The following is a 24,540-nucleotide window of genomic DNA, read 5'->3' as shown; positions in this document are numbered from 1 at the left end:
CTAGAAGGATGAAGCTGTAAATCACGGCACTACTTTTACTTCTCTTTGTTTCCTCAGCGTCCATATACACACGCTATATATATATATATATATATATATATATATACACACACACACACATACACACAGTCAGGTGCAGAAATATTGGGACATTGACAGAATTTCCATATTTTGGCCTCTATTCACCACCACAATGGCTTTGAAATGAAACAAAGAAGATGTGCTTTAACTGCAGACTTTCAGATTTAATTTGAGGGTAATTACATCCAAATCAGGTGAACGGTGTAGGAATTACAACGGTTTCTATATGTGCCTCCCACTTTTTAAGGGGCCAAAAGTAATGGGACTATCAACTCAAAAGCTGTTTCATGGACAGGTGTGGGCTATTCCCTCGTTATTTCATTATCAATTAAGCAGGTAAGAGGTCTGGAGCTGAATCTAGGTGTGATATTTGCATTTGGAATCAGTTGCTGTCGACTCTCAATATGAGATCCAAAGAGCTGTCACTATCAGTGAAGCAAGCCATCATTAGGCTAAAAAAAAATCAAAACAAACCCATCAGATAGCAAAAACATTAGGTATGGCCAAATCAACTGTTTGGAACATTCTTAAAAAGAAAGAACACACCGGAGAGCTCAGCAACACCAAAAGACCCGGAAGACCACGGAAAACAACTGTGGTGGATGACAGAAGAATTATTTCCCTGGTGAAGAAAACCCCTTCACAACAGTTGGCCAAATCAAGAACACTCTCCAGGAGGTAGGTGTATATGTGTCAAAGTCAACAATCAAGAGAAGACTTCACAAGAGTGAATATAGAGGGTTCACCACAAGATGTAAACCATTGCAGGAAGACCAGATTAGAGTTTGCCAAACAACATCTAAAAAAGCCATTACAGTTCTGGAACAACATCCTATGGACAGATGAGACAAAGATCAACTTGTACCAGAGTGATGGGAAGAGAAGAGTATGGAGAAGGAAAGGAACTGCTCATGATCCAACACATACCACCTCATCAGTGAAGCATGGTGGTGGTAGTGTCATGGCGTGGGCATGTATGGCTGCCAATGGAACTGGTTCTCTTGTATTTATTGATGATGTGACTGCTGACAAAAGCAGCAGAATGAATTCTGAAGTGTTTCAGGCAATATTATATGCTCATATTTAGTCAAATGCTTCAGAATACATTGGATGGCGCTTCACAGTGCAGATGGACAATGGCCCAAAGCATACTGCAAGAGCAACCAAAGAGTTTTTTTTAAGGCTAAAAAGTGGAATGTTATGCAATGGCCAAGTCAATCCCCTGACCTGAATCCGATTGAGCATGCATTTCACTTGATGAAGACAAAACTGAAGGGAAAATGCCCCAAGAACAAGCAGGAACTGAAGACATTTGCAGTAGAGGCATGGCAGAGCATCACCAGGGATGAAACCCAGCGTCTGGTGATGTCTATGCGTCCAGACTTCAGGCTGCAAATGCCTGCAAAGGATTTGCAACAAACAGGGGTATTCAATATGGAGCGAAAACTCAGTTTTTGCGATGTTTTCGCACCGATTACGTCATCTTCGTAGGTTTTGGTTTTACACCATATTCAATTTCAAAGACTTTTCGCAGGTTCGAATAGTCTTTGGAAAAAACGGGGATAAATTTTCACCACTGAACAGGTGGCAAAAAAAGTGCAGAATTGGGGTTTAGGGGTGCAGGCTTAAAAAAATAGCCTGCATCCCTGGGAATGTCATTTTAAAATAAACTGTGTCAAAAAAAGTTAAAAAAAAAATAAAAAAAATAGGGATACCCCAAAAAAATGATTGAAAATTTGGGGTGAAAAAAAAAATGGGAAAAAAAGTGTTTAAAAATAGGGAAATAGGTTCATGGCTATTCTGCAAATATGCAGCAGGTGTATTCTAGAATAGGCTATTAGCGGCAGGTGCATATTTGCAGAATTTTTAAATAAAGACTTTAGGGACATAAAAATATGCTAGTACCCATTTTCATGTACCACAAATTTGATGGGACCACTTAAAAAAACAAAAAAAATAACCTAAGTGCTTTCCTACAACACGGGAAAAAAACACCTGCTGCGGCTATTTAAATCCCAGACTTTCATTTGCAGGCTAAAAAGGGGGTACCCATAGTGATCCCCCATGTTTTTACAGTTTTAGGGGGGTCCTACAATTTATTCCAGATAAATTTTTTTTTTTTTTCGCAGATCCCACTTCGTAGTTTCCTGTTTTCGTAGGTTTTATATTGAATACGGGGATAAAGCGGGCGCGCGCCCGATACTTTATCCCTGGAAAATCTCCAATGTGGAGCGAAAAGTCCTGCACGGACTTTTCGCTCCCATATTGAATACCCCTGAAAGTATTAAAAAGTGAAAGTTAGATTTAGGATTGTTTAGTTTGTCCCATTACTTTTGGCCCCTTAAAAAGTGGGAGGCACATATAGAAACCGTTGTAATTCCTACACCGTTCACCTGATTTGGATGTAATTACCCTCAAATTAAATCTGAAAGTCTGCAGTTAAATCACATCTTGTTTGTTTCATTTCAAAGCCATTGTGGTGGTGAATAGAGGCCAAAATATGAAAATTCTGTCAATGTCCCAATATTTATGCACATGACTGTATATATATCGATGTATTTGTAACAAACTAGTTTGGTTATAAAAGGCTTTACATATAGCGTTTATAGTCTAGTTGCCCATGACATAACGTAAGATAGAAGTTTAAAGAAATATACAAAATAATGAACAAAATGGGTGTTTCAGTAGTATCAGTGCCCTAAGGGAAATCGTTGCAGAACACAGGGTATAGTACAAATGTTTTGTAGTGGCGGCCGCATACATGCTGTTACATGCTACACAGCTCCAACACTTGCTATTTAGAAATAGGCATATGGACAAGGGGGCAGCTTTTGTATTTGAGGTTATTAGTAACGCATTCGAATATTGCACAGTACTGTACTGCCAAGACTGTACCTTTTGTAGCTTGATCTCTCTTCCAATGTAATATGTCAATAGTTTTTTTTGCTCTGCAATCGCTCCGCACCTCTGTGAATAGGGGAGAAAATAAAATGCTCCATCAATTGTTCTAAGAGGAGGGGGGGGGGAATAAACAAATAATCACTTTCATGTATTACACAAAGGGGAAAACAACACAAAAGAAAAGATAAATAGCACTGCAAATAACCGCTATAGTGTAATAGATTATTAAGAAAAACAGTGGATCATTATTAATCGCAAACACTAGAACCTTGACGAATCATGCCATACGGTCTCAAACATGTCCTTGGCACAGCAAGCTGTTGGGTTGTTTAAAAGGAAAAAAATAAAATAAAAATAAACGAATGCTTCTATACAAACAAGAAATGACGTTTAGGGTTGGAAAAAAAAAAAAAAAAAAAGGAAAGGGGGAAAAAGAAATTCTATTCATCTCCAATTATACTGCCAAGCATTCAGAAGTGAGCTTGGGATCATAAGGTTAATTATACATTTAATAAGGTGTCAGGGAGATAACTGCTCGTTTCTTTAAAAAAATTAAAATGTACAAAGCAAGTTCTCTTTAAAGTATAATTACCTACACTTATGCATACAAAAGGACTGATTACAATCTGTTTTATAAAAGGCTTTCAATACAACAGACAGTCAGTTCTTGAGAGACACACAAAAGTTAAACTTGGGGGGTGTGGGGGGGGTTACATGACAGGCCTGACAAAAAAAATCAAGTGAAGTAAAAATCGATTGAGGCAAGGAAATATTTTCTATCACAATCAGCACTTAAATTGTAACGTAAAGAGAATAGATTTTATTCAAAGTAGTGTAAATATTGTTTGTTTTTCAGCATTTAGCCCCGCCACTTTCTTAGTCCTTCCCTGTTATACACTCTTTGTGAACTCAGTGGGAGGAGTGGTTATAAAAGTTGGTAGCTCTTTACTACTGGTAAACAAGCCCCTAGGTATAACAAATCAAATGACATTTAACTACCGTGTTTCCCCGATAATAAGACCTACCCCGAAAATAAGCCCTATCCTTACTTTTGGAAAATGGTCCAAAATAAGCCCTACCCCGAAAATAAGACCTAACAAAATCCCCATTTTGTCTGGTCCCTGCCTGCGCTACAGTAAAATGCCCCCCGCATGAAACAGATGCCGCTGTTAAAGATTTAACAGTGGCATCCAATCACAGCTGCGTCTCACTCTCTTCACAGTGAGCGCGCGGCAGCTGGCGCGCGCGGCAGTGTCATTTATAGCAGCGCCGCGGAGGAGGAGAGAAAAAAAAAAAAAGAATTGTATTGAATTATTGAAATTGCTGTCAATGTTAATTAAAATAAGCCCTACCCCGAAAATAAGCCCGATGGAGTTTTTTGGACCAAAAAAAAGATAAGACAGTGTCTTATTGTCGGGGAAACACGGTAGGAACAAGGAGGAAACAGAAAGAAAAAAAAAAGTAAAGTAAGAAAAAAAGGAAGGGCGCAATCACTGTCATGAGCTACATAAAAACTCGCGGAGCTGTGGCCAGAATGAAAGGCAGAGCCCAATCAGATAGTGCTTCCCCACAGTGAGCGCATGGTGCCTGATCCAAAGCTGCCCGTCTCATACAGTTTATTTTTTTATGTATTACCAGTTACTTATATAGCGCACACATATTCCACAGTGCTTTACAGAGAATATTCAGCCATTCACATCAGTCCCTGCCCCAGTGGAGTTTACAATCTATATTTCCTGCCACATGCTCACACAACGTTTCGACGGACTCAGCCGTTTTCTACAGGAAACGGCTGCGTCCGTTGAAAGGTGAAATTAAATAAATTAGCGATTTTCTACATCTCGTTGGGAGTCTCTGAGTGCCGTCTGTCTTCTCGTCTCCAGTGTGTTTGGATTTGCACCAGAGGAGGGCACCTGAGCAAGTATATCCTGCGTTTACTATTTGTACAGTCAGTTCTTGAGCGAGACACAAAAACTAAACTTGGGGGGGTTACATGACAGGCCTGACAAAACTGCAAGTTGCGTCTGATGTCAACTGATACATATGTACAGATGTCAGTATGCTTTTTGCTGAGCAGATGAATGCTTGATAAAACTTGGTACGAACCATATACTTGTTATGGGGTCACTCGAATGTACTCTATTGGCTGGCAGAAAATACACTGTACTTCTATGTATTCTATAATGTAAATTATATATAATGTATATATTATATATATATATATAATACTGCTCAGAAGATAGGCGAGATGGCTATGCAATACTGATCGGCAACATGTTTTGCCCTTTTCTTCCCTTGTGTGTTAATAAGATTTTCTGATTTGCTCTACTGGAGGGAGAATTATTTTCCCTGTTGTGTTGGTCACATACAGGCAGGATCCCCAGCACATTCAGAATGATAAAGAACAGCACACTTTGCCCTTTGAAGATGGTGAAAGACAAAAAATAAAATAAAAAGCCATCTGCTTTTATTCAAGTTACTTAACATTTGTGTGTTAGCTGGTGGCAGTAAAAGTAATTTCAGACTATCAAAAGCTCTAAAATGTATCCCTGGGTCCCATGCCATTCGCTTCAAATTTCCATTACACACAGTGTAAAGCAAGTGTTCATTACTCTCCTGCTTCCAGTGTGTTTTTGAAGAACGGTCGTCAAGAGGGTGACATTTTTTTAAAAATTTGCCCTGGGCGCCTCCAACCCTAGTTACGCCTCTGAACAGGTGTATCTACATCTGGACAGGGAAATGGGCTACCATGGGAAGGCTGCCCTCTGGCCGCCGCCCCAAAAAGATGGATGTAAAAGGACAGAATCAAGGACCCTTACGCTTTGGCGTGGACACCGTGAGGAAAGTACTCTTACCACCCGCAGCTGACGCAATCACTGTGTCCAACTCCGACCCAAAGAGAATGCAGCCCTGGAAGGGGAATGCCTGAAATGAATGCTTGGACGCAAAGTCTGCAGCTCAGGACTGGAACCACAGAGCCAGTCTGGGAGAGATAGCCCTTACCAAGACTCTGGAGGCCACCTGTGTCGCATCCTGTAACGCCTCAAAAAGATACTCTGCTGTGCCTTGGATTTGTTCTACAAAATCCAGCAGATCCTCCTTAGAAGGATTGATCTGAAGTCCGACAAGTAGTTGGTCTAATGAACGTTCCATGTCTCTAGAGTGGGCTGAGTGGACACCCCTGTACCCACAAAACTAGACTGGAGGCACACCTCCAGTTTTTAGACTAACGGATCCCTAAAGGATGCGGACTTTGGGACTGGAAGAGAGTTGGTCTTGGCCAAATGCGCCACTGGTGCAACAACCTTAAAAGACTGCTTTCACTTCAGCATGTGACCAACAGGCAGCAGAAAGAGATGCAAACTTTCGTGGTACGGTGAACTTTTTATCTGGGGTTTTCCAAGACTCCTAAACTAAATCAGATAGATTCAAAGACGACGGAAAAGTAACCTCTATTTTTTTTACGCTTGAAAGGTCCCGCAATCACGGCTGAAGTATCCACATCCAAGCAGTCCAAAGACTGACAGACTGCTGTAATCAGATCCTCTATCCCCTGACCAGAGGACTGCTCCAAACTAACCTAAAGGGGCAAGTAATCAGAGAGCGCATTCCCTGAATAGCTGCAGGATCTTCCAGACGTCTGCTGCGGAAGCAACACTCATTGCAGCCTAACTAGAAAATAAATAAAAGTTTACAAAAAAACAAAAACAATAGATACATTGAAAGTAAATAATATCATCTGATTTTAATATTTAAAATTTTAAAATATGGATAGAAGGTCCCTTATGTTGAAAAATGTAAAATATGGTTTTATGGTTTTTTGACCTAATATTCTTCCTATTGGTATATAATTTTATCAGCAGTTGGAAATATAAGAGCGAAAAAACATGTTGTATGAAAAATATAAAAAAAGGGAAATATGCATGTTATATCAGAACCTTAAGTGGATGGATGGATTATTTAAGACACCTATGGAGCAAACTAAGTGAAATATAAATATGTCATTTTATATAATCTTTATGATCTTTTAAATATATATATTTTAATGCATTCATGTATATTTGGACTATAAATATGTAATTTTATATAACCTTTCAAGTATATGTATTTTTTAGTGCATTGGTGTATTTTTTTTAGAAAATTACAAATGAGCACCCTCTCTTTTTTCTGACAAATTGCACGTTTTTTCAGGTGCTACAATTTTATCAATTAAGGATGCCAATATAACTAAACTTATATATTATTCCTATATTTTTTTTAGATAAAAGCATCTATATAAATTTAAGGAGCCTAGAATTGCACAAACTAAAAATATAGATACAGATACACAGTTGCATTGAATGATTAAGCAACAAAATATTGAAAGAACAATTAACCTATAAGGACGGAGTTTTGCAAGACAAGCAGGGGATTTAAACACCGTTAGGGGACACTCCTTCATTCTCTAACGAAGCACCACGGGGTGAAATGTGTTAGAAAGGCAGGAGTGACAAGCGTGGATTATTCGGAGGATATCCCTGACGTAAGCTGTAGCTCCCCCCTACCACGCAACCTCAGAACCCCTCGCATCGCAAGCTCATCAGAAGCACCTCGACAGTCCGGACCAGCGAGTAGCTGGGGATCGAAGCCGGCAGAGGAAAGAGACGAGCCGCACAGAATCCAGGCAGCAGAGGAACAAGAACAAAGAGACAGTTTACCGGTAAGCCAAATTAAGCGGGACGCCGCTACCCAATACTCCGTCTGGAGATCTAAACTTACCTATGGGTATATGTGTGTACAAAAGGAGTCCCAGAAAGACGTTCGGATAAGACTCTTTGAAACGGACACTAAATACACCGACTTGTACCATGTATACCCCAAGCAGGATTTTATAACGAACTAGAACACTGAACTGTTTAATACAGTAAGGAATTTACAACCGAGACTTTTACTGTGCAAACAAAGGAACTTTGTAGTATATATTCTTTCCTTTTGGACACTTTTTCTAAAGCTATTTAGAATTAGCACCTTCAATATTTTTTGCACTTGCACTTGGTATTTTTTCCACAAGGATTATTGTGACAAGGTTTCAGAGTTTAGGAATGTTTTAGCCTATTGTAAGGATTTTATAAGGGTCAATATAGCATTTTACAGGTTTAAATAAACATTATGCTATACCCATATATGTTTGGCGCCCATTTTCACACTTCCTGATTTACCCCAAAAAAGTTGGGGGGGGACGGGACCCTCCCGCACTTGAAATAGGCAGCAGAACATTGAAATTCCACCTGTGTGTTTTTGAAAATACAATAACTTTTAAAAATACAATAAGTTATAGGATAGCGCGGTCAGAATCTCTAATTATCTATAGCGCTGCATACACTAACCCAAGGGAGAGGTACGCAGGGGGACTGGACCACACGCTGTCCTAGGAGATCTGCAATGCACCATCCAAAAAAATGGCTGCCGGAGACCTGAGAGGGGGCGTGGCTGCAGGAGCAAACAGCTCAGCAAAGCCAGACCTCAGAGGAAAGGCGCGCTGAGCTGAGGAGCCGCTACAACAGGGACGCAGTCTCCCCTGGCTGACGATTAACCCCTGGGACGATGGTTCCCACACCAATAATGTCCCTGGTGGTCTAGTGGAGCGCAGGATATGGAAGGCCTGCGTCCACACACTCAGCAGTCATACCTCAGGGGACAGACCAGAGGTGCTAACACGTGGGTCACAGCTTGCCTTACCTGTCCCCGTGCATCCGGCCGCAGTCTGGGTAATCCACGAGGCCCAGCTAGCACAAATCCAGGTGTCCCTCCGAGATCCCCAGATCTGTACTGGCGTTGCGGCGGGGTGACGGAGCGACAGCGCAGACGTCCTATGGACAGTCTGTTGCTGCGTGATCTGAAGATAGAAGAAACAAACTACCAAATCATAAATTAAAAATAGCTTTGGGGCTGCTAAGCAGTCCCCCTGCATTAACAGTGACCCGACTCTGGCCAGGCACCAACTAAAACTGAGATACCTCTGGCTCGGGGGCGGGGTATAGGGAGAATGGACCAGTGCATCCTGGGAAGCTAAAAGCTTTAACTGCGTTGTGCCCGGGATCCAGATCCATCATCTACACCCCCAAGGTCTCCCTGTGGAGCCTATGGACCCTGAAGAAGAAATTCACTTTTATTTTGTTTTACTGTCCTGACTAGCTTTATGCTGCTCAGGCTTTATAGGTGTTCTAATGCCTATAGATCAGTCCTAGCCTACCTTTAATTTGTGCAGAGAGACAAAAAGCTAATACAACAGGCTCTTACATCTCCTAAATGCCTTTGATAAGGGCTGTGCCCATAACATATTGCTCAAATAGAAGACAGATGGGGAGATTTATCAAATCTCCTAAAGAGGAAAAGTGAAGCTGCTGTCCATAGCAACCCAGTCAGATTTTAACTATCATTTTACAGAATGTACTTGATCAATTATAACTACAATATGATTGGTTGCTATGGTCAACACACCTCTACGTGTGGTTTGATAGATATCTCAAAGCATTTTGGCTATTAAAGTCACAGTTAGGCAACCTGTTGCTCTCAGTTATTTGCGGATCTTCAAGTCCCATTATTTTTGCCAACTTGTAATTTCACAGCTAGGTATGCTGGATGTATTTAAAATACCATGGCTTCTCTAAGTCAGTGCTTCTAAAACTCGGTCCTCAAGGCACACAAGCAGTCCAGGTTTTTAGGATGTCCATGCTTGAGCAAAGATAGTTTCATTTAAAATGATAATTTAATTCACCTGTGCTAAAGGAAGGATATCCTTAAGACCTGGGGGGAGATGCATTAAGCCTTGGAGAGTGATAGAGTGGAGAATGATAAAGTACCAACCAATCAGCTCCTGTCACTTTACAGGCTGTGTTTGAAAAATGACAGAAGCTGATTGGTTGGTACTTTATCACTCACCACTCTCTCTCTCCAGGGTTTAGTGCATCATCACGGCTGTTAGCATTACTTGAAGACAGAGTTTGAGTAGCGCTACTCTAGAATGTTACCTGTAAATTAAGCAGTGCAAACTGAATTCAGCATTACTAGCTAGATAAAAAGCATATTACCTGGCTGTCAGTAAATGACACTGCGTGTATCACATCTTGTATTGAAATTAATTTACATAATGCCCTATTCTTCACATAGAAGATCCCAATTACATACTGCCAACAGTCCCATCTTTTAGAGAACTGCTTCAGTTTCTTCTGCTTCTTAACATGCAAATTGGTGTCTTCTGTTGACAAAGGCTGTTACGACTAAAGCCGTTTTTATTTTACAGCTTACACTTTTACCAGCTGCTAAGCATTTTAAGTGAATATATTGCTGTTTACTATTGGAAATTGGTAACAGGCCTTAATTTGACACAGGGAGTCTATACAAACCCAGCAATCTGCAGGATCACTCTGATTGTTTGACTGCCACCTGCAGGGAAGAGACTCCCTGTCTGATTCTGTTTGTGTACACTGCCAGTGGCAGCTCTCATCACCCGCGGCTCGCTCCGCATTGGCTCAGTTTTATATTTAGCACAAGTAAAATGGAATGCATACGGTTGGCTTGCTCCCTGAAGATTGCTAATTATGCATAGAATGTTGGGCCACGGAGAGGATCCCGCGTTTCTCATTTACTGTGCCAGTGACACACACACAGGAATGGAAAGGAAAATTAGATGCTGCCCTGGCAGCACGTGTTTGTTCCCCCTTTACAATCTGCAATAAGAGTCACGTTTGTCACTGAAACACAAAAGTCTCAGAAGTAGATTCTTATCGTTTATTTTAGCATTTCAAGTCATAAAATAGTACCAAAATGGACAAATAGAATGTTAAACTTGCATACTGCAAATCATTTACAGCAGGGTGATCCACATTACTTTTTAGTCTTAAAAGTTATAGGGGGAGATTTATCAAAGCGTGGAGAGAGATAAAAGCACTAACCAATCAGCTTCTGTCACTTTAAAGGCTGTGTTTGAAAAATGACAGGAGCTGATTGGTTGGTACTTTAATTCTCTCCACCTTAGCTCTCTCCAAGCTTTGATAAATCTCCACCACATTCAAAAGAATGGTAATAAATAATAATGTCTACACTGTCTACACTCTATAAACAAATGAAACACCACATTTTGGACGTTTAAAAGGTGATAAACTTTGCTCAAACAGGACGATCTCTAACAACTACAGGTTTGTTCTCATGAAACTGGGAAGTATTCTCAGGCACTAGAATGACTGGCATTAGAACTCCTAGATGCTATTATAGGAGGATGAGATTTATTGTTTTGCAATAGCAGCTGAACAGCCATGGGTTGTGTAGTGTTGTGGTGGAGTTGGTGCATTATCACAATCTATTATGAAGGAGAGAATTGTTTTTATCAAGCTTTGGCAGAGCCGTGTGGCATTCGAGCTGCTATGGAACTAAAAGTTGCACCATGCAATGCCAGCCTTTGGCTGGTGATGTTGGTAAAAGCAGCATCAATACAGTTGCCCCATGATGCACTAACAATTTTATTGCATCTTCCTGGTTTTACCTGTAATAAATGTCTGGCTTCATCGTCTCTTCCTGATTTGACATACAGAATAAAGAGTTCCGTAACTGGCTGGTATACCGCAAACTGATTTGCCAACCGTTCTGCCAAGATGCTCACTGCAAGATATGCAAAGGTCAGTATTATGCAAGGGAAAGTCATATGCGAACACAGTAAATACCGAATATGAATAACGGATTTCAAAACTGTGGATTTTATGACAACAAAAGTAAGCTGCAGAAAGAAAAATGGTACTGGAGTATTTTTTTCACATGGATTATTGGAATTTTTCCTGGATTGCAAAACATTTAGTGAAATTGGAGAAAATTGATAAAAGATCATGATGCACTTGCCCAAAAGTTTGAAAATTAGAGTAGTAATTATGCATTTGCATGGAGCCCAATGTTCTGCATGCCCCCAATATCAGGAAAAAGACCCAAACCCCAGCACAGTCTTGCTGCACAAGCACTGATCAAAACAAACAAATACCTAACCACAGGGGAGGTCATGCTGCGTTCGGCAGCATGGCCCCTGCTGACTATATCGCGATGTTACCGACGACACACGGGACCGCGCATTTTCAGCGACATAGCGGGTACACACTGGCCGATGTACCCGATATGTCGTCTGATCCGCTGGACCGGACGACAGATCGTCTAGTTTGTACCCGACTTAAGACAAATGAAGGATTCGCGTGGGCTGGCATGCATAAAACAGTAACATATGCTGGTGTTGCATTCAAGATGATTTTTTTTTTATTCCATTCTCCCTAGAATTGTTATATTACGGGTTTTCTAGTTGATATTTTATAAAATATTGTTTTAAAAAATGTTTAGTTCAAATTAGGGAACTTTCCTAGAAACCATTAGGAATGGTCAGACAGCTTTCAGATATGTTCGATTAGCAATAGTATTATTTTCAAATCTCTCTCAGAACTGATCTGCCCAATCACTTCACCTTAATATTGGATGAAAACCCCTTATCAAATAAATTCCACACCCATATATGGGTTATACTATATGGTACCATTGGTAGGTACCTCTTAGTGGAAATGCATTCAGAAAATGGCATCATATCTATGGTAGATCAGCACTCACAAACAAATGAAAAAATCTTTGAGGATGGCTAATGTTTTTGGTAATATTGACCTTAACTCGATGGAATTTCTTCAAGTACACAATTTCTATGGACACTTTTGACCTAATTGAGGGATCCTGCAGAATTCAATTGCCCCTTAACTAACGAAACAAGTTTGGGTGAGCTACTTTATAGATACTAATTGTAATTAGCAGAAGAAGCTACAAAGGAAACAAAAAACCCCATAAGAGTGAAATTTAAGATCAACTAACCTTCATATTGTGCTACAAAGTGAAATTAACTTAGATTTTAAGCTACCTGAATTAGTAGTTTTTATTTATTATACAAATCCCTGCTTAACATAAATAAATAAAAAAAGGTAACAAAATGTCTACCAAGACTTCATGCTGGCCACGGCTGAGCGTGGTCTCTGGAGTAGCAGCGACTACTTTCCACTGGGCGCTATGTCCCTATGGTGTGCCGCATGGCATGGTGTTGCCCAGGCCGGGATATTTTGTACCCGCCCCTTCTCGGCAAATCTGTGCAAAGTCTGCAAATGACGTCATCTCACAGTAATGCCACAGTTACTAATGACTTCATTGGCTATAATGAAAATTGGTTCAGAACACAAAATAGTGTATTGTTCGCGTTAACTGTGCATCTATACCGGGAAGAAAAATGCTGCCACAAACATACGTTTTTCCAGTTCCTCCTCCATGTTGTTATCCATCACCTTCTGAAACAAGTATAATGTTTGGGATTGCTCTGGATTGTTCGTATACAACGACTCAAGTTGCACTTCTGCTTGTTCAAAGTTACCACTGAAGAGACAACACACATGAAATTAATGGGAGATATTTACAAATAAACCGTCACACTACAAAAAAATAAAAAATGCAAGTTACTGTTTGACATGAACAAAGGGTCTGATTCAAAGCTGTACACTATTGCCACCGCAGGCTGTGATTCCGTACACCTGCTGTACCAAAATATGCACATGTCTTTGCAAATCCAAGAATTTGCTTCCAAAGATGCAGCATTGGCCGCAGATCCCTCGATGTTACCAGTTCTGATTAAAGCTGGCCACACACTAGACCAACTTACATCCAACCAGCCAACTAGTCGATTGGTTGGAATGAAAATCTGGTAAGGAATGAAAGCAAATGACAATCAGCAATTTGCTCCCAAACGCCGGAAAATGGACAAAAACTGTTGTTTGAACAAATTGTTTAGATTAAACGTTTAACAAACTTGTCTGACGACCATTTTCATCTGTTTTGTGGCATTTAGGAGCAAATTGCTGATCATCATTTGCTCCCATTCCTTACCAGATTTTCATTCCAACCAATCAACTAGTTGGATGGTTGGATGAAAGTTGGTCTAGTGTGTGGCCAGCTTAACTCTATTGTCGCGCAGAATGGCCGTGAAAACAGACGCTAGGGCCATATGTAGTAAATACTTTACCAAGTAAAGGGCATACACCAATAACCAATAAAAGTAATCTGAAGACATGGATCCTTCTAAAAGATCATCGAGACATTAAACAGTAGGTGTTAAAGGACACCTCCAACCTAAGTACTGTTGAGACCCTGCTGAAGGTAAGGATTCATTTAATCTCCTGGAGCTCCGACTGAGGCTCATCTTTCTCTATTTGTATGCAGTTATTCTTTAGCGAGGCAATGTCACGTTATAAACAAAACCTGACCGAGGAGCAGCCTTACGGCCTAGACATTATTGCTGCCTTACTGGTTTCTAAAAGTTAGTTGCTTAATAGCCAGTGGGAAACTCAGCTACATAAATGGAAAAGAAATAGAACATTAAAAGGTCTGATGTTCAATAATTTATGTAAAGAAAATCTATCACTGTATTTCTGGTAATATTAAATTAATTATTACCTGAAGCACTTTTTTTTTTTTTTTTTTTTAACTCCAGAACTGTCCAGCTTGATTCAAAAATTGATAATAAATATAATTGATCGAACACTTTTCGTGCTTTAGGTTTTATCCTTTAGGGAATGCACTAATAATTTAATAGGTTTACGATGTGTGTTCATATCTATATACAAAGTAAGCGTGTAGTCTGCATAACCTGGTATGACAACTCCATTTGGCAACCATTCTGTGCTGCACTCAGTGGCCCCATTTGCCTTGTATGAACACATGCAAGAATGGTTTGAAAAAAAAATCTGCACCTAGCACACCAGCCAGCTTTTTAACTCACTGTGGCTTTGCTGTAGTGCCTGACACCCTTTAAAGTAATGCTTATTATTAAATTAAAGCACCTGGCTTCCAAGGAAGCAATAGTCTCTAATGCTATCAACGGACATAGGCATGCTATATTCAGTTTTCTCTTCACTGCACAGTGCCAGCAGGTGTGACAGGTCTCAGTAAGAGCAGTATTAAGTCACAGGGATATTAAGTGATTAGAATAGTGAGACTCAGTTTTGCCCTACTGGTCAGATGTGTCCTCATACGCTATTGCCGCAGTCGCACCAAACAGCCCTTCTCGGCGCACCAGGTACCAGCCGACTCGGCTTGTGCCGGGCGTCTTTTGCGCTCGAATATGCGTCTTATGGCCCGTACACACGGGTGATCAGACAACGATCAGATATACAGTGTATACACAAACGGAGGCGTTCCCATACAAACGCCTGCCGTTTGTGGGCGACCCCACTGACATCACCAGCTTCTGGCTCTATTAGAGCCAGAAGCTCTCTGGGGCTACCACAAGGGTCTCGTCGCAAGCCATTATCCTGGCCGCTCGCAATAGCTGTGGGTGGTCACCCACAGCTATGCGAGCGGCCAGGAGGCCGCGCCCAAAAAAAACGCCCCGATTCAGAGCGAGCGCTCTTTCAGAGCGTCCGGCTCTGAATCAGGGCCTCTCGTTCATAGTGGAGAAATAAAAATAATGAAGTTGACATTCGATTACTGTTGTACTGCATACATAATTTACACAAGAAATTATGAAATTTAAAAACTTAAAACATAATTGAAGTTGAGTCAACAAGAACATTATTTTCCCCTTGTTTGGAACCTGTTGTCATAGTCTGTAATTTTCCTTAAAGTGTCAGCAGACAGTGTATATTGCCTTCCAGTACTTCCTTGGATAGTAGGCACTTGCGTTACACACAGGACATGAATAAAAGGAACAAAACACTTACAGTATCTCTTGAAAGCCAGAATAACTCATTTGTTGATTAGTTTGGTGCCAAGCACCGCGTCATTCACACTGACCGCAGTGCTTGGGGGCTCCCCGGGGATGTCCGTAAGTGCCGGGCACACACCAAAAGTGACGAAAAGGGGACGCATCATAAAGAAGACATGCCCCCTTTTCATTGGCCACGCACCTTCGGCGCGCGCAGAAGTGCCCTTTCTCTAGGTCCGGCGCCCTGCCTGGTCCCGGACCTAGAATGAACACGGTTGAAGGGAGAACCAAAACAAAGTAAAATGCACTTTGGAGCTCTGCAAAAGACCACAACCCTGTCGCATCTACTAAGTGAACCAAATGTGAAATACTCTGCAGAGACCAAACAGAATGGCAAGGCAATGACAGCCCACGCAAAAATTCCGGATTATGGATCAGGGATGTAAGAAGTGAGGGGAGGTGTCTAAGTTTGCCATGGGATAACTGAAGGTGGTCTTTTCCTTTTAAAATCAAATGGGAATAATCTTTTCTGCTGTAGTCTGAGCACGAATATCAAGTAATGGGAATAAATGGCTGCAACTTCATACAATATACTGTAGCAGTCACATTAGTGGAAGGGGTCCAGATGCAATCAGAAGTTGCTGTGATGGCCATAACTACAGATTGAGCACACAAAAGAGAAACACCTTTAGACATGTGAAATGTGTCCAGGTCAAACTTTAGTCTGTGCTGGTTTGTAGCCTTCCCACCTCTCTAAGGGTAAAGAATTGAAAGTGTAAGATGCGATTTAGGTCCTGATTCAGTAGCGATCGCAACTGCGATTACGCATGCAATCGGCCGATTGTTGCTTTCTGCGCATGCCTTGCAATGTGCGTATACGCCACTGCGATCGGGACTACGCAGACCCATCGCAAAGTGATTGACAGGAAGCAGCGTTTGGAGGTGGTGACGGGGTGGGGGGGTGTTGGTCCGCGAAACTCAGTCATGCCAGTGCGCTTGAACGCCGTTACAGGGGCGTGCATAAATTAGCCATTGCAATATCATATGCAGCTTGGGCTTTCACTCCGTGCAATGAGGTTAGCAATTTCTGAGTAAGGTCAGACCTTGTGCAAGTGTGCGTGAGGCTGCGATGGTACTCGATGTTACCGATGGTTTTGCAGTCTTGCTAAGTATTACGGATGTGTGTAAGGTAAAGGGGGCGTCCTTATGTTGGGCTGCGTATGGCATTGTGATCCCAATTATTACCATATCTTTCCAGTGAGACCGTGTGATTTTCAGGATGATGAACCAGCTCAAAGTAAGAAGGCTCCAATGTTTAAGCACCACTGAAAGGTGGTCAAAACTCAGTTCCCTGTGTTCCCAGCTTTACTGAGCTTATTAAGGAGGCATGGGTTAACCATGATAAACGGTTTTATGTATATAGGAGGATAAAATCATTGTATCCGTTCCCATCTTCTGTATGTGCTAAGTGGGAGGTACCTCCTACTGTGGATGCTCATGCAACGCATTTAATCAGAAATGCTACATGGTCTATTCCATCAGCATCCTCTCAGAGATTCCACAGATAAAAAGATTGAAGCCTGTTTTAAGGCAATTTTCTTATCATCTGGAGCTGTTACCTGTCCAGCTATAGCTGGAGCCTGGGTAGCCAAGGCTGTTGAAGAATGGATTGAGGCATTGGAAAATTCTCTACCAAATTCTACCAGAGAACAGATGATTAATATCTCCAACATACGGGAAGCGGCTTCCTATCTGGGAGGGGCTACAGTGGATGCTGGAATTTTAGCTTCTAAGGCATCAGCAGCATCAATACTAGCACGCAGGGCCTTTTGGTTAAGATCTTGGAAAGCTGATACAGGATCAAAGAGGGCGCTGGAAGTTTTACCTTTTCATGGAAAGGTACTTTTTGTTTGATAACAATTTCTACTCTGGCGGTTTCAAAGTCAGCAGGTCTGCCATCTAATGGCCGTGTTCAATGTGGAGCGAAAAGTTGTTTTCAGCAAAACTTTTTAGCTGATGACGTCATTTTCGACGATTTCATTTATCCCCGTATTCAATATCAGCGTCTTTTCGCCGGTGTGATAACGCAATGCAATGTAATAGGCTACACAGTTTTGCTTACGAATACCCGGCGGAAAAAAGTGCAGAATTGGGGTTTTGAGGTGCTGAAACCACCCTGTACCCTTTGTACACCCGCCTTGACGCAAATTGTGTAAAAAAACCGCAAAAAAATACCCAAAACACACCCCAAAAAAGCACTTTGAAAAAATGAGCAAAATAATGGAAGTGGGGGGTACAAATTCAAAAACGAGTGAAATAGCCTTTGGGGGGGTTCTGCAAGTATGGGGGAGGTGTATTTTTGATTGCAGGTGCTTGCTGAAGGTGCGTTTGTGGCACTATTTAATGCTTAACTTTAGGCATTTTTAAATACTGTATGCTTGTACCCATTTTCATGTACCACAAAGTTGATGGGACTACTTATTTTCCCCCATAAAAGTTGCTAAATGCTATTCTTCACCACGTGCTGAAAGACGCTAAATAGTGCCTATTGAGACCATTTAAAAACCCCAAATACCTTTAGCAGGGCTATTCGGGGGGTACCCATAGTGAACCCCATATGTCACAGCATCTTTAGGGGGGATTTAGGCTGTTTTCCCCAAAACTGACAGAACTTTTTGCAGATTTAGATTCGCCAGGTCCCATTTTCGCACATTTGCAATTGAATACATGGGGATGCGCGCGATACTTTTTCACTGGCAAAACCTCAGATGACTGTGAAAAGTCTGGCCTCTGACTTTTCGCTTCAAATTGAATACGGGCCCGTCAAATAGTAGAGCTAGGCAGGTTTCTTTTCAGTCCTTCCGTCCTCAGGGAAGAGGTAAAGGCTACTTCTAGGCCGACTAGTTTTCAGAAGTCAAAACGACAAACTAAGGCAAGACGTTCAGCTTCTAAGCTGGACAACAAGCCCCCGGCCTGATGGAGCAGGCCTCTTCCTGGAGGATCCAAAAGGTGGGGGGCTGACTTCTGCAGTTTGCGGATTATTGGCATGAAACAACTACAGATGCCTGGATCAGAGAAGTGGTCTCTCAGGGGTATGCCCTCACTTTCAAGAGACATCACCGCCAGAAGTTTTTTGTCACAAAGCATCCATCAGATGTGGACAAGGCTTTGGCTTTTCAGGAAGCCATTCATTCCCTGCTACAGGCAGGGGTAATAGTTCCAGTTCCTGTGTCCCAACAAGGAATGAGTTATTACTCAAATCTATTTCTGGTCCAGGAGCCGAATGGGGCATATTGCCCTATATTGAATCTAAAAACCCTCAAACAGGTTTATACATGTTCCCAAATTCCACATGGAAACTCTCCGGTCAATTATTTTGGCTATGGAAGCGGGAGATTACATAGTTTCCCTGGATATTCAGGATGCGTATCTGCATATTCCAATTATCCCATCAGCAATTTTTTATGATTTGCTGTCCATCAGCAACATTACTAATTTCAGGCTTTTGGCCTTTCTACGGCTCCCCGGGTATTTTCCAAAATAATGTCAGCTCAGGTATCAGGGAGACAGAATTCTGCCATATCTGGACGACCTTCTGATATTGGCACGGACTCCGGTGGTTTTGCAACACCATCTTCAACTGACCATAGCCTGCTTACAGAGGCACGGCTGGATCATCAATTGGAAGAAATCATCACTTTCTCCAACACAGCAGATGGTACATCTGGGAGCATTTCTAAATTCTCAGGCACAAAGGGTGTTTCTGCCAGAGGATAAGATTGGGGCCTTATCAAAGTGGATACACATGCTGCTATGCAAGTGAAGAGTATTCATTCTGTCAGCAATGCAGGTGCTGGGATCAATGGTATCGACCTACGACATGGTGGGGTTTGCTCAGTTCCATTCTAGGCCTCTGCAAAGGTTGATTCTCTCCAGGTGGAACAGACAACATAATTTAATACGGTCCCAGATTATATTTGTCACTCCAGAGGTTTGTCACTCTCTCCTGTGGTGGTTAAAAAAGGAGCATCTAAACAAAGGATGCCCATTCTGGATTCCAAATTGAGTGCTTCTCACCACGGACACCAGTCTTCGCGGATGGGGTGCAATGACAGGACAAACACACCTTCCAGGGGAGATGGACAAGTCAACAAAGTAGTCTGCCAATAAACATTCTGGAACTGCGAGCAGTATACAAAGTGCTTGTCAGGACACAGGACCTGCTCCAGGGTTGGCTTTCCAGATCCAGTCAGACAACGCGACTACAGTGGCCTACCTCAATCATCAGGGAGAAGTCATGCGGCCATGAAGGAAGTGACAAAGGTTCTCATTTGGGCAGGACATCATTTTCCAGCCACCTCGGTTATATTCATTCCTGGAATACTCAATTGGGAAGCAGACTTTTTAAGTCGCCAGGACATACACGCCGGAGAGTGGTCTCTCCATCCGGGAGTGTTTCAGCTCCTGGTAAACAAATGGGTTCTACCAGAGATAGATCTTATGGGGACATGTCACAACCACAAGGTCCCCAGGTAGGGGTCCAGGTCCAGAGACCCATCAGCAGCCTTCATGGACGCACTGGCAGTAAGATGGGACTTCAAGTTGTCGTATCTCTATACTCCAATTTCCCTGCTCCTAAGAGTTCTCAGGAAACCTGGCTTTGCCCAGATGTCATTGGTTCACAGACATACAGAATCTGTCAGTAGACCGTCCATATCCTCTTCCTCTGTGGCAGGGTCCCTGCCGACATCCGGACTTGCCCCGTCTGGCTTTGACAGCGTGGCTCTTGAATCTTCCATCCTAAAAGCGAAGGGATTTTCCAGTTCTGTAATTCAAACGATGCTTAGAGCACGGAAGGCTGCTTCTGCCCGCATCTATTACAGAGTTTGGCATTCTTTTGGTCAATGGTGTTCTCATAAGGAATATGATCGTAAGGTGTTTAGTATTTCCAGGATTTCTGCAGGCAGGGTTGGACAATTGTCTCCACCTGGCCACTTTGAGAGTGCACTATCAGTCTGGTTCCAGAAGAGGATTGCTTCATTACCAGAAGTTCGAATTTTTTTCCAAGGAGTCCTGCGAGTTCAGCCACCCTTTGTTCCACCGGTAGCACTGTGGGATTTGTCTTTGGTTCTTAAGGGATTACAAGCTTCCCCATTTGAACCTTTAGACTCTTTAGATTTGAAGTGGTTGACAGCAAAGACACTTTTTCTTCTGGCTATTTCTTCTGCTCGCAGAGTCTTGGATTTGGCAGCGCCCTCTTGTCACTCCCCTTTTTTGATTTTTCACCCGGATAAAGCTGTTCTTTGTAAAAGGGAGGGTTACCTTTCTAAGGTAGTGTCCCATTTTCATGTAAATGAAGAAACTGTTGTTCCAGCTTTTCAGGCTCTAGACCTTTCTGTAGGTGAAGCCTCCCTAGATGTAGTTCATGCTCTCCGTATTTATATGAAGCGTACAAACTGTGTTAGAAAATCAGATTCTTGTTTTGTATTATTTGGTTTTCACAACTGAGGATGGCCAGCTAATAAGCAGACTCTGGTGAGATGGCTACGCATGACTATCTCTCAGGTGTACACACAGGCTGATCTTTCTGTCCCAAGCACGGTGACAGCACATTCTACTCGGTCTATAGGGCCATCATGGGCATTCAGTTGTGGTGCCTCTGCTGAACAATTGTGCAGGGCAGCCACGTGGTCTTCTGTAAACACTTTTCTTACGTTTTATGCCTTTGATACTATTGCCTCCCAGGATGCTTCCTTTGGGCGACAAGTTCTCCTTTCTGCTCAGGAGCATCTCCCACCCTAGGGGGATCTGCTTTAGGACATCCACATGGTATCCATGTGGATCCCTATGGACCCCGAAGAAGAAATATAGAGTTATGGTAGACTTGCCTAGATAATTCCTTTTCTTTGAGGTCCAGAGAGTCCACAGGGCGCCCACCCTGACGCACCTGGCTTCATTGGGTGATTTTCTTTCGGTCACAGATTCCCTCATCTTCTGTAAGAGTATTTCTGGTGTACGATCATTCTTCCTTCTTCTGCCTTTAGGCTTGTAAACTAAACAGAAGACTTATGGCTAGGGGCAGGGTATATATAGAGGAGGACCCAGGGCATTCTGGGATCCAAAGCTTTAACTGTTTGGTGCCTGGTCTTCCAACTATAATATCCCCATGGTATCCCTGTGGACCTCGAAGAAAAGGAGTTATCTAGGTAAGTCTACTATAACTCTATATTTTATGCAGCAGTGACATAAAACAGCTTGTCAGAAACAGATGGCACTTACTTTCTCAGGTGGGCGAAAATTAGGCTGCTGTTCAAATGCTTCCTCCTTGTGCGAAGTAGCGATTTATGGGTATTAAGTAAATTCATCAGTCTTTTAAGGCCAGACACATCTCCGTTCATGGCAAGGGCCTCGATGAGTTCATGTAACGTTGTACGACCGGGATTCCAGCCATTTTCAAACACCATCTGAACAGTGTCTAGTGCATCTATTCAAGACGAAAGACAACAGAGAAAGAAAGATATGCTAACGTAATCAAAAAGATTACAAAGTTCACCATACAGAACAGACAAGATTATCAGTGGTCACTTTCTATGGTGTTTCTTATATTTGTGACTTGCAGAAGAAGAATGTTGTGAACACTACAGATTAGAACCTGGAGATAAAACTTGGAACACAACAGGAAGCTGCTAAGAAACAATATGAAACATAATTTTTCTCCTTGGACAGCATTTGACACAGCCAAAAGAAAGTGGTTTATGCCTGGTGTGCTCTCTGTCTGGCACAGAGAAAGCCATTTAATCTTTTTGATTTTTCAAACATTGTTAAAGGCCAGTTCATATATTTAAATCAGAATACATTTAAAAAAAATTGCTACCACTTTAAAAAATAACCAGAAATTATTGGCAAGCAGCTCATAGGCCACTATCAGAGAAGACCAAGCCATTACTAGTCAGCACATACACAAATAGATGCACATGTTCAGACTATTGGAAATGTGGCTCATACATTTCTGACTTTTAAGTACACTGTATATATAGCTGCCTTTGACTAGGATTCACGGCAAGAAACTTCCCTATAATAATCAGAAACCAGGGTCTCAAAACCCTTTTGGGCACCACCATCATTTGCAATAGTGTACTCTACCAGTGAGTATTTTCAGGATAAGCAAAGTACTTTTCTACAGGCAGCCAAGTATGAGCAGATATTCTGAATCATACAATAAAGTTTAATTTGGACGCAAGATGTTGGAAGACTATCTGGATGGCTTGAACAAAGGACCACAGATAACTAACTTTTTGTGGCTGGGTCTCGCTTAGGACATTGAACCTATTGTACAGTTTCAGTTTTTGGTGGTAATATTAAAAACTACTCTAATTTTTTGTTAGATAATTTTTTTTAAAAAAAAGCTCTTTATTAATATATAAAAAAGGAATGGAATTATTTATATACACAAATTTAGTTGTTTTTTTTTTAAAGTTGATTAATAGCATAAAAAATGCAAAAATTATATTCTAAATCTAAATTTTTAACCTTATTTTTCCTTACAATAACTAGCACACAACTGCATGCAGCACATTTTACTCAGCACGTTAAACATGATTTTGATAGTACTTCTCTTTATTGAAGGTAAAGTACAGGATGGATTTATAATGATTTTACTTACTTTAAAGCTGTCATGCAATAATGTAAGGCAAGGTTTTCTAAGAGCCTTCAAAGAAAGATATTAACAAGAAAACAAGCATAAAAAAGAATTACTGTATCAAAATGTCGTTGCCATTGGGTACTATTAAAAAAATATTAGTTTAAGGTTTTTCTTTTAAATCAATATTGTAATCATTTAGTGCACAATCATACACATTTAACACTCAATTTAACGCATCTGATATTTCACACAAGCGCACAAAGCTAAGAGAAGAAAAAAAAATCACTGCTGAGGAATTGTTCATAAGCATTAAAGTATGTTAATTTGCAAAATCAAACTGACTTGTGCTGTGAATTTTAACACTGCTGAAAGCATGTACTTTCTCGTATATATATATATTTTTTTTTTACAGCTTCTGGAACACACATTTTGCATGTCTGAAGAGCATTGCTTCATCTTAAGAAAACCCATCTTGTGTTAAATGGAATGGAAACCGGACTAAGTGGTCAAATGACAAGTACATTCATATTCAAGATGTATTATAAATGCATGTACAGTAATTTACGTCTCTCTGCCACCACAAAAGGCTCTTGATAAGCAGGTAATTTGCTAAATGGACTCCTTTATCCAAGAATTCGAAGGGCGTTACAAGAAAAATCTAGAGAGGCATTAATGTGACGTAAAGGTCAAGCATTGTGACATACCTTTCAAACAGTCCCGCCTAACTTGCTCTGCGATGAGGAGATTGCACGCTGTAGTGTTCTTGGTGTAGTTACTGCTGTGGTTCCTGGCGCTAAAAGAGGCAGACATTTAGAAAGGAATTACTGACATGCTTCTGATACGATAATAAAGGGTTGAGCTCGAAGGTGAAATTACAAAAACTACTGTTCATATGTTAAAAATATTGCTGTAAAATATCGACCTGGAGACAGCTTTTGTGCTATCCTGTCAATGGTTATAGAATAATAAATTATTTTTCTCCCTTTCTTCTTTTTTATAATCTGACAGATGCCAAAGTTGGAAATGAGCAACAAAGGGAAACAAAGTAGAAAGATTTTCTTTTAAACAATCGGTTTGGATTCTAGAACGCTGACATATTAGATGACTAAAATAACTGCATCTGTTAGATCCTTTCAATGTATATCGTGCAAGATACCCTTTTATGCTCCACGGTAAT

At 41.3% G+C, this 24,540-nt stretch overlaps 1 protein-coding gene across 1 annotated transcript in view; it reads right to left on the bottom strand.

Annotated features, from left to right (window-relative positions):
• The window catches only part of LRPPRC (leucine rich pentatricopeptide repeat containing), a 219,141-nt gene that overhangs the window by 15,436 nt on the left and 179,165 nt on the right, over nucleotides 1-24,540 (bottom strand). Inside the window, exons 31-35 of the mRNA XM_088477278.1 lie at nucleotides 24,068-24,156; nucleotides 22,001-22,205; nucleotides 13,274-13,398; nucleotides 11,504-11,619; nucleotides 2,977-3,048 (exon numbers count right to left, since the gene is read on the bottom strand). Of these exons, the coding sequence (XP_088333404.1) occupies nucleotides 2,977-3,048; nucleotides 11,504-11,619; nucleotides 13,274-13,398; nucleotides 22,001-22,205; nucleotides 24,068-24,156 (607 nt within the window). The remainder of the gene's footprint in view (nucleotides 1-2,976; nucleotides 3,049-11,503; nucleotides 11,620-13,273; nucleotides 13,399-22,000; nucleotides 22,206-24,067; nucleotides 24,157-24,540) is intronic.

This window comes from Taudactylus pleione, unplaced genomic scaffold (genome assembly GCF_031769625.1).
Source record: "Taudactylus pleione unplaced genomic scaffold, aTauple2 ptg000201l, whole genome shotgun sequence".
In the NCBI taxonomy this organism is placed as follows: domain Eukaryota; kingdom Metazoa; phylum Chordata; class Amphibia; order Anura; family Myobatrachidae; genus Taudactylus; species Taudactylus pleione.
The sequence above is the reverse complement of the archived record's forward strand: the minus strand, read 5'-3'. Positions and strand labels throughout refer to the sequence as shown.